General features: G+C 39.3%; 1 protein-coding gene across 10 annotated transcripts in view; it reads left to right on the forward strand.

Moving 5' to 3' along the window:
• Positions 1-17,331, forward strand: part of sipa1l1 (signal-induced proliferation-associated 1 like 1) — a 344,983-nt gene that overhangs the window by 252,030 nt on the left and 75,622 nt on the right. For all 10 annotated transcript variants that reach the window (XM_020524245.2, XM_048600181.1, XM_048600185.1 and 7 more), the window contains 3 exons: positions 1,469-1,626; positions 2,694-3,267; positions 13,021-13,295. In XM_020524245.2, coding sequence (XP_020379834.2) covers positions 1,469-1,626; positions 2,694-3,267; positions 13,021-13,295 — 1,007 coding nt within the window. The remainder of the gene's footprint in view (positions 1-1,468; positions 1,627-2,693; positions 3,268-13,020; positions 13,296-17,331) is intronic.

Consider the following 17,331-nt stretch of genomic DNA (forward strand, 5'->3'; position numbering starts at 1 on the left):
CTGCTGTGTTCATCCAGCTCTACACCTTGTTATCTCAGATTCTCCAGCATCTGCAGTTCCTACTATCTCTGAAACATCTTTAAAAATGGCTGATTTTACATTGTTCCTTTTGAAACAAAAATTCTGACTGGACAATCACACAATCACACGTAAAATATTAAATGAGAACAGATTTAAAATTGTTTAGTTTGTTTTCTACCATATTGGTAGTCACATGATGGAACAAAAAATCTAGAGGTCTTGACTAATCATACCAATCAACCATTATCTATTAGCCTCCAACATGAAAGCCGAAATTTTCTCTCTGTATGATGGTGGCTATCTATTTCCCATTACCAGCTGATGTGCTAGTTTATCAGCATGCTCCAATGTTCAGGCAATTTCCAAGATGATGGGTGATGCTAACCCACCTGCAAGAGGCGAAGAGCCATTTAAGCTGATTAAAAGGTCTTATTCAGGCCTCTCTCCTGATGGTCATAATTTGACCCATGTAGGAGTGTCCCTTCCAAATGATGATCTGGTAGTTAGGATCACTTTTTTATTTTAATATTTTGGTTATTGTTCAGAAGGAATTCCTGTCTAGAGATGCCATCTTGCTCTTTTATCTACATTGGCAGTGCACACATCTGACAGTGAAACTATTCATCTGTTCAGTGCTAAGGCCCATATGTTGGCCTTATACCCTTGACAGCACATCTGCCATCCTGAATGACACTAAGCAAGCCACCTCTCATTAATTGAACATCATCTTGATAACTGCTTCACATGACAGTCACCAATGTAGGGCATGGTTAAGTTCCAGAAGTGCTGCTACTGTCAATCTCAACATAAGCATTGTGTTTGATGTAAGGAAAATCCCACAAAACATGTGTCCGAAGTCACCAGTTCATCCTAAGAATTGTACACTTAGAATATGTCATATATTGAATCCCAAAATGCTTTCTGAAATAGTGGAATTGTGCAATGCTCCTTCCATGTGCCTTTACATGCACTGTATTTTCATTTGTCACGAAACATTGCAGTTACCAAATGAAGTGTGAGGAGTTAATGACGTCCTTGATATATGCTGAGCACTCCTGAGCAAGTTTTTGAGAAATTCATTTTTCTCACTGCTATTTGTTTGATGGGGATAAATAATATGAAATATGAGCCATTCTGCTCATCCTCAGAACGGCATAACCTGGTGTACCAATGTGCTTTTTTTCTCTCTTGTCAACATACTCGGTGCCTTTTAATGAAAATTGACAAATTATGGATAGTTTTGTTTGACGATGATCTTTCATTTTGCATTTCATATCTTCATTCATTTTCACAAAGTTAAGTGGTGGATCTCAGAAAAACAACACTAACATTTATATTGCTATTTGTAGTTCCATTTTCCCAGACAGAATAATTAATGTGAATTTATAAAATATTTCATCTTACTTTAAAGGCAGCCTGACGGTTAAGCTCCACTTTTTGATTTCAGCTTCTTAGGAAACGACACATTGGGAATGATATAGTGACCATCGTACTGCAAGAACCTGGAGCCCTGCCATTCACTCCAAAGAACATTCGCTCCCATTTTCAACACGTGTTTGTCATAGTGAGAGTGCACAACCCATGTACTGAAAATGTCTGTTACAGGTGAGTAAACTGAGAATGTTATTAATGTAAGATAACAAGGTGTAGAGCTGGATGAACACTGCAGGCCAAGCAGCATCAGAGGAGCAGGAAAGCTGGCGTTTCGGGCCTAGACCCTTCTTCAGAAAATCTCCAGCATCTGCAGTTCCTACTATCTCTGATGTTATTAATGTACAGGTTTTTGTGCTGGGAAAGGAATATATAGGCCTTGTTTTTTGTTCTAAAAAGGTTGACAAATGCTGCTGTGTTTAGTGGTTTGTTGAAAGCTTCTAAATGGTCTGTTACAGCGACGGATTTGGAATTTTGACACACCAGCATGTCTCAGTTTCACCTTGATGGCCAATCCTCTTGCTGGGTGGGCGGGGCTGGAGTTTAATCTCTAAACCCAGTGGCTGTTGGAGCAGAAGGATTATGGGTGTGGAGAGAGCTTGGTGCAGTTAGGAGTAAAGTACTTAAACTCTACCAAGCTATTGCTTGATTCCCTTCAGCTGGCAGGTTTCCTGAGACCTTAGAAATTTGACTGACCAGGGTTAAGCTTGCAAAGATAACCTCAAGCCATTTGTTTTTGGGGAGGTGAAAATTCAGCCTATAATTTCTTCCCAGGGTATTACTTCAAGATAAGTAATTCATTTTCCAGTCCATGCCATTACCAGTTTGAGGTTTTGGTTATTGCTCAGATGCCAGCCCTGTTTGCAAATATGACTGAGACTGGAAGCCTCTCGCATGTGAGGACGATGTACTTCCAATGATTCTTTGCATTTTGCCTTGATAGCAAATTGCCAGTATGGGTTAAAATATAGAATTTTTTTTCATAACCTATATGGTCTCTGATTCTTTTTTACAATAGAACAGTATTGTGACTCTGATACTTTCTGCTATCAGGTAGTGCAGTTTACTATCAAGATTAGAGATCACAATATCCCAAGTTTGGAAAATCACATACTCAAGTTACTTCAAACTGAAAGTAGAATGGATAGAAAGAGTACCAGCGTTCATAGCAAGAGAAAAGTTGTGTGCAAAGCTCAATTTTCACTTCAGTTTTGTATAATACCATGATTTTGTTTTTGCAGTGTTGCTGTGGCTAGGTCAAAAGATGTGCCTGCATTTGGCCCACCAATTCCAAAAGATGTCACTTTCCCCAAGTCATCCGTCTTCCGGGACTTTTTACTTGCTAAGGTGATCAATGCAGAGAATGCCGCTCACAAGTCAGAAAAATTCCGTGCCATGGCAACAAGGACGCGACAGGAGTACTTGAAAGATCTGGCAGAGAATAGTGTCACTAACACACCAATCGATCCTTCTGGAAAATTTCCTTTTATTTCATTGGCAACAAAAAAGAAAGAGAAATCAAAACCTTATGCCAATGCAGAGATGTATAGTCTGGGAACGATTGTGTGGAGTGTGCGTGCAGAAGACTACAGCTGTGCTGCCGAAATTGACTGTTTACTGGGTATCTCCAATGAGTTTGTGGTCCTCATTGAAGAGAGTTCTAAGCAGGTAGTATTCAATTGCTCCTGCAGAGATGTTATAGGATGGACTTCAAATCTAACAACCATTAAAATCTTCTATGAACGGGGTGAATGCATTTTTGTCAGGACTTTTAATAATATTGAAGAAATTAAGGAAATAGTCAAAAGACTGGAGGTAAGTCACTATCTCGTTATTACAGGTCTCACCTGTTTAAAACATGTTCTGTAGTTTGTAAATTCGGGAATTGCCTGAATAGGTTGCTTTAACTTTCGTTTTAATGTGGTTCATTTAACTGCACATGCTTATTTGCTTTTATAAATAAACTACTGCATCATTTGTTGGCTTACATGTTCACTTGTAAACCCACCATCCCCGCTTCCAGTCCCCCCTCACTCCTGCTCAAAGCTCCTCACTTACCTCTTCTGCTGAACACTCTTGAGACAATGAGCTGGACTATGTAGGAGTGAGCAAGGAGGTTTGGGGAGGGAAGTTAGCTAGAATTTTGTAAATTGTAAGATGTCTTTCTGGAAGTTGGTTCATGGGTGTTGGGCATATGTTTCATTAACTCTGCAATTTTGCAGCTGTTAAAGACCTATCTCCTTTTGATGTTTATATCTTTTTTGATGCATTTTTACATTTGGATGTTGGAAGTGCAGGTGCTAAGCGAAGGTCCACTTTTGCATAATAAGTAATCAATGTAAATACTGGTGGTCTCATTTTAGGCGTAATATGCTTGAATGATTAAAACTCATTCTACTGCGCCCTGGTAGAGTGCTTTTAACCCAAATTTTAGGTTGGTTTGTACTGAAATCCTTTTTAAGTAAAGAATTGAGACTGTTTAATACCATTTAACTAGCTTTTTACAACCAATGAAGAGTTAGCAACTTTGTCCAGGCTAAATAAGTTCAACAAACCTGTTGATTTTTTTCAAATCCAATTATGTTGCAAATTGGTCACATCCCCATCTCTGAGCCGGGAGACCTGGCTTTGAGTCCCACATGTTCCAGAAGTGTGTAACAACATCTATGAGCAGATTGATTATAGAAAATATCTTCATTTGTTCACAATCTTTGGTAGTCACCTCAACCTGTAGAGAGCTTGGGCTTCTGTATCCAATTGAACATCCAGGTATTTTTATCATAGGTCTTTGCCTGCTTCTCCTCTTAGTTTCTCCTGGAATTATCCAGGAATTCACTTTCTCATTGAAAATATTTGGCCCAGTTAGATTTGGATTTTTGAAAACTTCAATTAATGGGCTTTGAAGTTATCAGCACCGCCCCCCGCCCTGCCTCCCACCACTTCCATAAGTTTGAACCTATTCTGTTGCCATTTCTAATGCTCACTCAGTTGGTGGGCGTTGTGACGGACGTCGGTCAGGGCAGGTAGTATTGATTAATGACTCACAAAAATATTAACGGATTTGATGTAATTACTGCTGCTATATAGATTGATCGATTAGTTAAATGGCAGCAAGTAAAAAGATCGAAACAACTTGCCAATTGTAGATTTATAGTGATGTATGAGGTTTCAGTTATTCCTGAGAGGATTGTAACAGAGTTCATTTCTGAATAGTTGCTATGTTACTCCTCATTTGATAACTGTACATGATACTTCAAAGATTTTAAACATTAGTACTAATTTCCATGATTAAGCTGAGAAAAGCATAAAACCTATTTGCTTTATTTTATGTCATTTTTATTTGGTATAAAGTTATAGAACTATACCACACATGGCTAAGAGAACAATCATAGCTTAAAGTTATTGAGGATCTGATATATTTTAAATATTATATATACAATTTATGTCAAAAATAGTATCTTTGTTTGATGCAAAGCTAGTGGCTCTGTACTGCAAGGATGTGTCTCTGAGTTATAATTATTACAGCACATAAGGCAATTTGTTTTAGAGTCATGCAACATGGAAACACATTCTTTGGTCATGTTAACCATTGCCAACCACGTTACCAAACTAAACTAGTCCCATCCGCCTGTGCTTGTCCCATATCCCTCCAAACCTTTCCTATTCATGTATTAATCCAAATGTTGTAACTATACCTGTATCTACCACTTCCTCTGGCAGCTCATTGCACACAGGAACTCTGTGCAAAAAAGGGTTGCCCCTCATGTCCTTTTCAAAACTTCGTTCTCTCACTGTAAAATCCTTACAACGCCTGTGAAACTCCTTATCTCCTCTATTAACAAAGTTGCCTTCAAAATAAAAGAAGGGGAGTTTTTTGACCCCTTTTATTTTGAAGGCAACTGTACCTTCAAAGTCCAATTCTGTTAGAACTTAAAACTCTATTTCTGGGAAGGATTCTGAAGAAAGTGGAATAAAATATCCATTGTTAAATAAGTGAATCTTCTCTCATTTACAACTAGCAACAGTCAAATTTCTGTTTTGCAAACCTTTCTGATTTTATTGAAAATGTTTCTATCATCATTGCTTTTCTTTATTCCTCCAAAATTCAATTTTTGTTAAAATGGTTTTGTTCTATGCTGATTTCTAATTGCTGAAATCTAGATCATTCTCAATATCTTCTCTTAACCCTTTCTGTCCATGAACTTGAATTGGGAAATATCTTCCCTCTTTTAATCTATTTTTATAACCCACATCTTGGCATCACCTAAGTACTTCATTTTTAGTTTTCTTCATCTTCATTTTTGAACCTTCATGGTAACCTGCACTCGGTGCCTCAATCTAATGGGTGGGAAATTGAGTTGTGATGAGCCCTTGTTGAAATGAAGTGACCATCTAATAATTCAAAATGGTGTCTATGTTGCAGTACATACATCTGAAAGGAAGTGCCATAGTGGAAAAGGAATTTGTGCCCACACTTTGTGCATCTGATAACTGTCTACAGCATGTATACTGGATGATCACAATTCAATGTGTGGCGTAGATCTGACATCATTTTTGAATGGTACACTCTAGTTGTAAATTTGCATAGCAGACTAGGTCATAAAAAGGCATAAGGGGGATCCCACTCCCATTACTAAAAGGGATATTACCTATTTGCGATTTAATTGCCAGATATCTCTCTCGACACCTGGTACGGTTGGACTCATTTTCAGAGCTTTCCTGCCTTTGCCTAAAGTTTGATGTCAGCAAGGAATGATCTGGCTGGTTTTGAAGTACTTGTTTGTAGATTAAAAGCTAATGCTGAAATCAATTGAATTGAGGCATTAGTGTCACTGTTTTCTTCTGCAGCCTTTTTTTTCCTCAACTGATGACTTAAATAATGACTGGAAGAATGAACAAAGACCATGTAAAATGAGAGACATTACTACAAGAGGGAGGCATGAGAATATGTCTGTTGAGAATCTTTCGGCAATTCTCCTAACTTCAAGATAATCTTTGTCTAACACTACAACAGCCACACTACAAACTCAAAACAGGGCTAAGTCCAGACAATGATTTCTGTGGCTGTTGAGATGACTGGTTCCTTCCAGACTGTGACTGGATATCTAAGAAACAACACAGATTACAGTGCATTGCTTCCTAAGGGAGGCCCTTAAAGTGTTCTGAATAGAGAGAGAGAAAGCCTCATCTCCTTCCCGCTTACCAGAGGCAAGCAGAATGAATGAGCTTGTTTGAGAATATAGGAAGCATTGTTAGTAAGTTTGCGGATGAGACCAGAATTGTTGGGCAGTGAAGAAGGTTATCTAAGAGTACATCAAGATCTTGATCAACTGGGCTGGTGGGCTGAGAAATGGCAGATGTAGTTTAATTCAGATGAACGCGAGGTGTTGCATTTTGATGAGACAAATTAGGGCAGGCAACTTATACAGTTAATGGTAGGGCTGTGGGGAGTGTTGTCAAACAGAGAGATCTAGAGGTACAGATGTGTAGTTCCTTGAAGGGTGCATTGCAGGTAGCCAGGGTCGTGAAAAGGGCATTTGGCATGCTTGCCTTCATTGATTAGAGCGCTGAGTACAGGAATTGGCACGTCATGTTACAGCTGTACAAGATGTTGGTAAGACTACAGTTGGAGTATTGCATACAATTCTGGTCGCCCTGTTATTGGAAGGATGCTATTAAACTAAAAAGAATGCAACAAAGATTTACTAGGACGTTACCAAGACTGGAAGATTTAACTTGTAAGGACACACCGAACAGGCTGGGAGTTTTTTCCCTGGAGCATAGGAGGCTGACGGGTGACCCTACAGAAGTTTATAAAATCATGAGGGGAATAGATAGTGAGTAGCAAAGGTCTTTTCCCCAAAGTAGGGGAGTCCAAAACCAGAGGACTAAGGTTTAAAGTGAGAGAGGAATAAGTTAAAATGGACTTAAGGGGCAACTCTTTCAAGCAGAGGGTGGTGCGTATATGCATTGAGCTACCAGAGGATGTGGTAGAAGTGGGTACAATTGTAGCATTTAATAGACATTTGGACAAGTACATGAATAGGAAGGGTTTAGAGGGATATGGGCCAAACGCAGTGTAAATGGGACTAGTTCAGGAAACCTGTTTGGCGAGTTGGGCCGAAGGGCCTGTTTCCGTGCTGTAATGCTCTATGCTACCATTGGCTGCAAACATATTTTTTCTGCATGCCTTATCTTAGCCCAACCTTTAGCATGAAGTGTAAATGATTTCATTTCATCAATGTGAATTACTATGCAACTACAGGCAATGTATCGTCAAACCAAATTCATGTTATCCAGGCAGTTGTCATACTCCTCCACAGCCAAATGTACTGTGCTGCCACAAAATAGAGTCCAATCAAAATGTATAAATTTGATCATAAAGTACATAAAAATAAGCTGACCAGTTAATTGCTAGCTACTGAGTGATGAAGGTTAGCTGCTGATGACTTGGCTCATGACCCTGGTCTGTTCATATGGGCAGTCAGAAATCACACAACAGCAGGTTATAGTCCAACAGGTTTATTTGAAAACACAAGCTTTTGGAGCCTCAGTCCTCCTTCAGGTGTTGGTGCCTGAGTGTTTTTCAAAATTTGTGATAATATTTTGCTCAACCTTGCTATTGTAAAGGAAAAGCACTTGCTACCATTGGTTTAGATGAGATGCTGAGAGGCAGGAGCACAAGAGAAGGTCCGACAGTAAGTAGAAGGAGAGAGAGGGTAGCCATTGTGATGCCCTTTTCTGCCTGGGCTGTACACTATAGAATATTTAACAATTGATAAGGGTAACTTCAATGACATCCTTCCAGTCACCAACTGCATCATGTTCCTTAATTTTCTTCAGTGACCGTCCTAATGTCCCCTCTGCCAATACAAAATAAAAATATTGCAAAATATAGTTCAAGCAAAATAGGTAAATGTGGTCATCATACACACATAAATAAAATAATCACCCTTGTGCATTCCGTTAGTTCCTGTCATCCATGACCATAAGCCATAGGAGCAGAAGTAGGCCATTCAGCTCATGAGTCTGATCTGCCATTCAATGAGGTCATAGATAATCTGATCATCCTCAGTTCCATGTTCCTGCATTTTCCCTATAACCCTTGATTCCTTTACTGATTAAAAATTAATCTTCAACACCTCAGAATATTCTTAACGACTCAGCCTCAACAGCCCTTAGTGGTTAAGAATTCCATAGATTCAGTATCCTTTGAGATCAGAAATTCCTCCACACCTCTAGTTTTATTAAGCGACCCCTTATTCTAAGATTATACCCTCTGCTCCTAGACTTTCCCACAAGGGGAAACAATCTTTTTATACATCTATCATGTCAAATCCCATAAGAACATTGTTTCTTCTCTGTGCCTTTGCCTGCATTGTTAATCCTATGCAGTGGTTGCAGCAATGTTGATGGAATGCTACTATCCTTCAGTGGAGGAGACTGCAGAAAGCCTTGAATGATTATCATCAACAGCTTTTGGGTCTTAAAGATCAGACTTCAATACCTCAGCATGTGTGCTGCAGCCTGAACTGGTTGTCAACAGACCGACAACAGCAAGGGTGCTGGTAGAGTGGCAGTGGTGGTGGTGGATAAATAAGTGGTTTGAATGAATGAATGATTTATTGTCACACATACATTGAAGATACAGTTCAAAGTGTTTTTTCACCACAATCCGGTGTCATTTCGAGCTACAATAAATATATTGTATTTAAAAATAAATTACATAAATAAGAGTTCAGTTTCTGTTCAAATTGGGGTCTTAAGCACAGCTTTAGGGTTTCTGCAAGGACTCTGTAAAGTGTTCTGGTTCTCGATGAATTCTGCTCCAGAAGACGCTGATGCCCCAGGAGACTTCAGCTCTGCTGCTGTTGCCGCCTCGCCATCACCACCAAGAGTCCAGGCTCCGGGCCTACTGCCGCCAGGAGCCTCCACTCTGGCACCAAAACCACCAAGAGTCTCTGGACATCACTACTGCCACCAGGAGTCCACTTCTAGGTCTAGAGTGATGATGCCAGTAGTGTGAGCTTCCATTACACACCCAGATGTTGAAAGAAGCTGCTTGTTCTAGAATGGAATCTATAATATTGGCCATCAGGCACGATCAGTCATGGTGGATTCCACCTGTGTACAGATGGAGATAACTGCTGGAGTGGTATGCTGTTCCATGTGCTGGACTCCATACCCCTTAGACTTTCAAGTACACTGAGCATTTAGTAATGTACACTCATTAGCTACCTGCTGTAATAAAAATAGAAACTGCAAGAAATAAATAACAGGTCTGGCAGCATCTAAACAGAGAGAAACAAAGTTAACATTTCAAGTCAAATATAACTTAATAACAGAATATTCTTCTGTTGGTAGGCATATCAAAAGTTCTCAACTAGCCCTTTGCAGCAGAATTAGTGTGTGACCTTGACAAATAGCAACTTGAAATATCCTCCTTCCCCAAAAACCCCTGGAAAAACAACCCTCCATCACCACCTACCTTCAAGCCAATTTTGTAACCAAGTGGCTAGCTATCCCTAGATTCCATGTGACCTAACCTTGCTAACCAGTCTACCGTACGAAACCTTGTTGAAAGCTTTGCTGAAGTCCATGTAGACAATGTCCGCCAGTCTGCCTTTCTCAATCTTCTTTGTCACTTCTTCAAAAAACTCAATCAAGTTAGTGAGACACAATTTCCCATGCACAAAGCCATTTGCGAGAAACAAATAAAGCATTCTGTTGCCTTCGAAGTGTTGTGTGCTTAAAGTCGTTTAGTGCTTGATTGAGGCTTCTTAGCTGGAGATTAAGCTACTATTAATTTTGTGTTTTGTGTTGCAAAAAAAATGAATTCACGTGCAGTTGAATATGATGTGTAACATAAGTCCAGGTCAGAAGTTAAGTGCTTCAAAGTGCTGTTTTGTTCTGGTGAATGATTGACTGTTTTTCATAAATTCCTATTTTTACTCTGTAAATTGGTTTCCCTACTTCCTCTCACCAAATTTGTCTTTTTTTAACTGACCCTGTAATTTGAGAATCCACCATTAGTTTGAGTGGCAGTCATGCAGTCTAGAACAAGTCATTATTTTATTCTTGTTAAATTGTGTCCATGCTTCAAACAATTCCTTGCATTTATGTAGTAATGCTTATATTGCAAAGAAGTCTCAGAATACTGGATTTAAAAAAAAATCAAAAGGCTAATATGCCATCATAAAAGCATGACAAATGCAGGAATGAAAGTGTCTTTTTGACTGAATGAGGTTCCTACATTTACCTTCTTTCATTTGGTGAACTATTTCAAATGTTTATCATAACTTAAATCCAGGAAAACTTCTCTCTTATTTCCATTTGTCTCCTCTGGACTTAGTTTCCTGAAGCACTTTGACTTAAAATGCTGCCAATTTCATTAGTGGGAAACAAGACAATAAAATCAACCACAGAATCATTACATAAATAATGGGATAAGTTAAAGTCATCATGATTAAACTTGAAAACAGCATCTAACATTGATTTTGAAGGATAAGATGTCATCAGACCAACATCCACGACATTTTTGAGGAACTGGTATCCAAGCGTTTTGAAAAACCCAATTATATGTTACATTCACAAAGTTCCAAACTAAAGTCTGCTATATAAACATTGAAAGTAGTGTAAATCATGGGTATGCACGGTATGTTTGCTGAAAGATAAGAAACAAAGGATGGTGTAAGAATAAACCTAGAAACTAGAGGCCAGTATGTTCAACCAGGAGTGATAAAAGCATTTTTAGAAATGATAATCTTGAACCAAATCACAGGGCCAGGTTTGGTAAAGGCAAATTAAGTTTACATAATTCAACTTTTTTTCTAAAATGGTGATGATGAGGGAAGACAATTAATTTAGCGGTTATCAGCTTCCAAAAGGGTGTCACATAATAGGCCCTTCCACAAAGTTGAGGTTCATGGAATAAAAGGGATAGTTGTGGTATTGATACAAAATTGATTTCACGGCATGAAACTGAGTAGTGGTGAATGAAAGATTGTTTGGTAATGATGAAAGGTATGTAATGGGATTTTCCAAGGGGCTTAGAACCACCACTTCTAATAATTTATGTTAAAGGCCTAGCCTTGGATGTACAGGACACAATTTCAAAATTTGCAAGCTTGAATGTATTGTGAACTTTGTAGGTAGTAATGATCACAAATTGACGGCATGAGCAGAAGAAATCTAAGGCAGAAAAGTAACATAAATTTTGGTGGAAAGAATAAGGTGAGATGATGTAAACTATAGGGTACAGTTCCAAAAGTGCTACAGAAATATAGAGAACTGGAGGGATATGTGAAAAAAAATTCTGGAAGGTTTTAAAAAAAACGTTAAAAAGAGATGATGGATCTGGCCTTCTTACTAGCAGGCCGGCAAAAAAATAGGTGTTGTGTAAAATTATCACCCAGCTGTGTTTTGTTTCCCCAGTGTAGAGGAGACCACACTTTGAGCAGTGAATATAGTAGACTGGAGTGAACCAAGTGCAGCTAAGTTGCTGCTTCACCTAGAAAGTCTGTCTGGAACCTTGGATAGAGAGGATGGAAGAAGTAAATGGGCTAGTCTTGCATTTTCTGTGGGAAAGTGTGAGTCTGCAAGATGTTGGGAGTAGAGAAGGAGAGGACCAGGTTGTTCTGGAGGGAATGGTCTCTCCAGAATGCTGACAAGCAAGGGGCGGGGAATACGTCAGGTGGTGGCATTGGATTGGAGGTAGCAGGAATGGTGGCTTATTATCCTTTGGATGTGAATGCTGGCAGGGGGCTGGAAAGTGAGGGACAGGGGAACCATCACCATTTCCTCCTTTGATTTAGTTCATATTGTTGACTCAGTTACGATTCTTGAAGTCTGTGACATTTTTCTATTTTGAAAGGACTATTAAATTGTCATTCCTGTTGCTCTGACCAATACATTCTCGATATAAAGAATTGCCTTAAAAATTGAAATTGTCAAATGCTATTCTGGTTTTCATAACATCTAGCAGCTAGCATAGCCATGATCTTTTTTGTTCTGTGTGAAGTTTATTAACAGGTCTTGCTTCATCAAGTGAACCAAGAGATGGCATTAGCTTGAAAGTGGAGCAGGAAAATTGATCCGCTGAAATAACATTGTAAAAGAAAATAATTACCTATGAACTTTGAATGCGTTGACTTAATGTTAATACTGGTGTGTGGTATTGCATTGCTTTCCATGTACTATGTTCAAAGCCCCTCTGTCGAATAGCCCCTCTGTACTTCGGCCCCCACCTCCATCCCAACCATGTGCAGTCTATTTCCTTTATTCTGTTCTTATGCTTCATTGTCTGTGACAGTATTTCCAGTTGCCTAGACTCTGTTCTCCAAACCTTTCACCTTGAATGCTTCCATCTTGCAGTACTTCTTTGTTCTTTGAACTTCATTCTGTTCATTTATGTTTTTAATCATCATTTCTCAATGCTGGTTTACTAATCACCATAATCAATGTAAAACAGTTGTAAATTGTAATGACAACAGAAACTGTAGTTTATTTACCTGTTTATATTCAACACAAAAGTTACATCCCTCAGAATGTTGTCTGCATCGTTTTCAGGTAACCACAAAGGGGTGCGAGACTGTTGAGATGACTTTGAGGAGAAATGGCCTAGGCCAGCTTGGTTTCCATGTTAACTATGAAGGCATTGTAGCAGATGTTGAACCCTATGGCTACGCATGGCAAGCAGGACTCCGACAAGGCAGTCGGCTGGTGGAAATCTGTAAAGTTGCTGTGGCAACTCTGACCCATGAACAAATGATTGATCTACTGCGAACATCTGTAACTGTTAAAGTGATCATCATTCCACCCCATGAAGATAGCACTCCTCGCAGGTATGTTCCCTGAACCAAAGCTTGTTGCTCCAACCAAATTCTGCTTACTGTCTCCCTCTGCTACCAGCAATGGACAAATCTATCTGATTAGAAGTCACAAATTCATGCTAGCTATTAATCTGTGGTGTTTAGACTAAATTTTAGTTTCTGAAAGCAAACTATTTTAAAGAAATGTAAATGGAATCTAGCCTGGGACTTCCCAAAATGGAAATGGGATTCCAAGTCAGGTAGCTATCTTAAATTTTGGGGTCGCAGTGGTCGCCATGCAACTGCAACAGAGTAACAAATACCTGTGATTCTGCTCTAACTGGCCACCAGTCACAGCTCTTCTCCACCTGCTCCACGTTCACAGATCTTCACTTTATAACCCCTGGTTTTTCCCACGCTTCAATATTTTGGTTTTCTCCCCCTCTAACGCTGGGAAATTCTTTCCCATAGCAGGCTATAACGGCTGGGTCATTAATGTCTTCAAGGCTGAGATAAACAGGTTTTTAATTGGTAAAGGGATCAAGGGTTATGGGACCAAGGCAGGAGAGTGGAATTGAGGATCATGAGATCAACCATGGTCTTATTGAATGGTAGAGCAGACTCATTGAGCTGAATCGCCTGCTTCTCCTGTGCCATGTGGTCTTATGGATATACAGATAAGTTTGGTCAAATTTTCCTTGAGAAGAGATTAACTGGCTTTCCCATCTTTATTTAACACTTCTTCAGTCATTCGTAACAGGGTTAACGAAAAGGATCCTTTTCTCCCTGTCTATATACATTTATATTTTAAAGGAATTAATTTAACTAGATTTTCTTGATTATAGAAGGAGGGAGTTTATTAGTTACTAAATGTGAGAAGAAATAGTAGACAATGATCAGAAATGAGAAGTCTGTCCATTGAAAACTAAAATTATTGGATAAGTTCGGTGTACGTCAACTTTTCCATCTTTCTCTGGATATACCTTGAAGTAATGATTGATACTATAAAGATAATAGGCCATTGAGATTGTATAGCCCCTTTGTAGTGACTATTTTTCCTCTAAAATAGTCCCAGTTGTTTGTGGAAGGAAACAATCTAAATCAGGCCTTGCAACAATATCAGTGATTGCACACAAAAAAAAAGACAAGATAGAGAATCTTTTCAAAACCTTACCAGAATAGGAAGAAGAGTTGACATAAGAAGAGAAAATTGCTGCATGGATTTATTCAATGGAAAGAACTAAAGCTGTGAAAAATCATCTGCTCACTGTTTCCTTTTGATAATAGTTTGAGTTTAGAATGACTGAAAAACAATCAAATTGAGAACTGGAGTATAAAGAAAGCGAGCAAGTAATGTTAGAGATTTTAAAACGTTTTTACAAGCATTTAATTGCAAGAGTCACAACAGCTTTTGTTGGCCCTCTAGAGAGAGTGTCTGAGACTTGAAAATGGAAAACAAGGGTAGAATCATAGAACAAGAGATAACAAAGTGTGGAGCTGGAGGAACACGGCAGGCCAGGGCACAGGAGAGCTGATGTTTCAGGTCAGGACTCTTCTTCAGATTTTCTCCAGTGTTCCTTCTGCTCCACACTTTGTTATCTCTGACTCCAGCATCTGCAGTTCTTGCTATCTCAGTGATTTAGAATCATAGAATAAGTATTTTGCATTTGCCTTCACAGTAACAGACTTAGAAAACTTGCCAAAGATATTTGAAACAAGAAGTGAAATGGTTGGAGGAACTTAAAATAATAATTATCATCAGGGAAATGGTTGGGAAAACTATTAGATCTAAAGACACTCAACACTCCAGTTAGTTGCACGCATAAGAGTGCAAAGGTGGTAGAGGCATTGGTTATAGTCTTCCAAAGTTCTTTAGATTCTGGAAGAGTCCCAGAAGATTGGCAAATATCAATGCAACATCTCTATTCAAGAAGAGAGAGAGACTGAAAACAGTAGATTCTAGGTCTGTAAGCCTAACACTCGTCAGAGGAAATAGCTAAAATCCAAAATTAAGGAGGTACAGCAACTTGGAGAATCATAATGTGACTGAATAAAATCAAAGTGACTTCATAAAAGGGAAATCGCGTTTTCCTAATTTACATTTATTTAAGGAAATATCAAGAAAAGTGATTAAAGGGGGATCTGTAGATAATGGCGTACTTGGATTTCCTAAAGGTTTTTGATAAACGCTACATTAAAGATTGCCACACAAGATCAAAGCACATGGTGCAGGGGGTAATATATTAGCATGGATAAAGAATTGGTTGGTTAAATGGAAATGGAGTGGTGATAGATGAGTCTTTTTTGGATTGGCAAGGTATAATGAGAGAGGATATAATTGCATTAGAAGCAGTTCAAGGAATGTACACTTGACTCATTCCTGGGATGAAGGGCTTGCTTTGTAAAGAAAGGTTGAAGAGGTTCAACTGATCTCAGTATCACTGTAGGAAATCTTTAGCATATTATCCTGTGTCCAACCATTTTCAGCTGTTCAATCAATTACTTTCTCACATCGTAAAGTCAGAGCTGGGGGTGTTTGCTGATGAATGAACAATGCTCAGCTCCGTTTGTGACTCATTAGATATGGAAGCAGTTTGTGTCCAAATGCACCAAGGCCTGGACAGCGTTCAGGCTTAGGATGATAAGTAGCAAGTTATGCCACACAAATGCAAGGCAGTGATCACCTCCAAGAAGAGAAAATGCAACCACTGTCTTTTTCACATTCAATGGCATTACTTTGCTGAAAGTTTCCCTGTCAACATCCTGTGGGTTACCTGTGACCTGAAACTGAACTGCAACTACCATGTAAATGCTGTGACCACAAGAGAAAATCAGAAGCTGGTGATTGGAGTGGCAGTGGAGTAGGTCCTAGAGACAGTTGCCAGCACCCAAATGAGTGAAGGAAAGAAAGACCTGGAGAAAGTTATTGACACCTACAAGAGTGAGAAAGAGGAGGACCCAGTGTTTCTGAATAGGGTGAGAGCACTGAGAGAGCAGCTTCTCAGTGTTCGAGAGAACGGGATCAGCAGTATCACAAAAAGAAGAGCGTACCTTGTGAGATCGCAGAGACAGCAGGGAGATAAAACTGGCACCGGAGAGTCATTTCAATCTATTTGCATCTGCCAGATCCGAAATCATAGAGTCATGCAGCACGGAAACAGACCCTTCCATCCAACTAGTCCACACTGACCATGTTCCCAAGCTAAATTGGTCTCACTTGCCTGAGTTTGGCCAATATCCTTCCAAACCTTTCCTATTCGTGTACTTGTCCAAGGGTCTTTTAAATGCTGTAACTGTACTTGCATGTACCACTTCCTCTGGAAGTTTATTCCACATATGAACCACCTTCTGTGTGAACAAGTGGCCCCTCAGGTACCTTCTAAACCTTTCTCTTCTTACCTTAAAATTATGCCCTGCAGTTTTGAACTCCGTACCCTCAGGCAGAGACCTTTTGCTGTTCATCCTCTCTGTATCCATCATGATTTTATAAAATTCTGTAAGGTCATCCCTCAACTTCCTACGCTCCAGTGAACAAAGTCCCAGCCTATCCATCCTCTCCTTGTAACTCAAACCATTCAGTCCTGGTGACATCCTTGTAAATCGTTTCAGCACCTTCTCCAGTTTAATAATATCCTTCCTATAGAAGGGTAACCAGAAATTATTTCCATGTTTCTCTTGATTGGCCATGTGTTTCAAATCAGGAAACATTGCAGCTGAAAAGTACAGTTAAGAAATTCACTTAAAATGGTTAACATCCAAATTAATTAAATGGAATAAAAATGGCTGGACAGGTGACATGTTGCAAATGTAGCATTTAGGACCCGCCAGATGCATAACTAGTGATAACCATATCTGCAGCAAATGTTGGGTGCTCAAGAAACTTTAGCTCAGCTGGAATTTGAGCTTAAGACATTGCGATACATCAGGTAGGGGGCAGGTACCTGAACACTGTTTTAAGGAGGCAGTCTCACCCCTTTTTTAAATTTAGTGGTTAGGGGCAGGAGGGTATGAGTTTGGGAGAAGAAGGCATGGTGTTCAGAGTTTTACTTTGGATGAGCTTCCAGCAGTG

The sequence above is a fragment of the Rhincodon typus genome, chromosome 8, assembly GCF_021869965.1.
Source record: "Rhincodon typus isolate 14 chromosome 8, sRhiTyp1.1, whole genome shotgun sequence".
Taxonomy (NCBI): Eukaryota; Metazoa; Chordata; class Chondrichthyes; order Orectolobiformes; family Rhincodontidae; genus Rhincodon; species Rhincodon typus.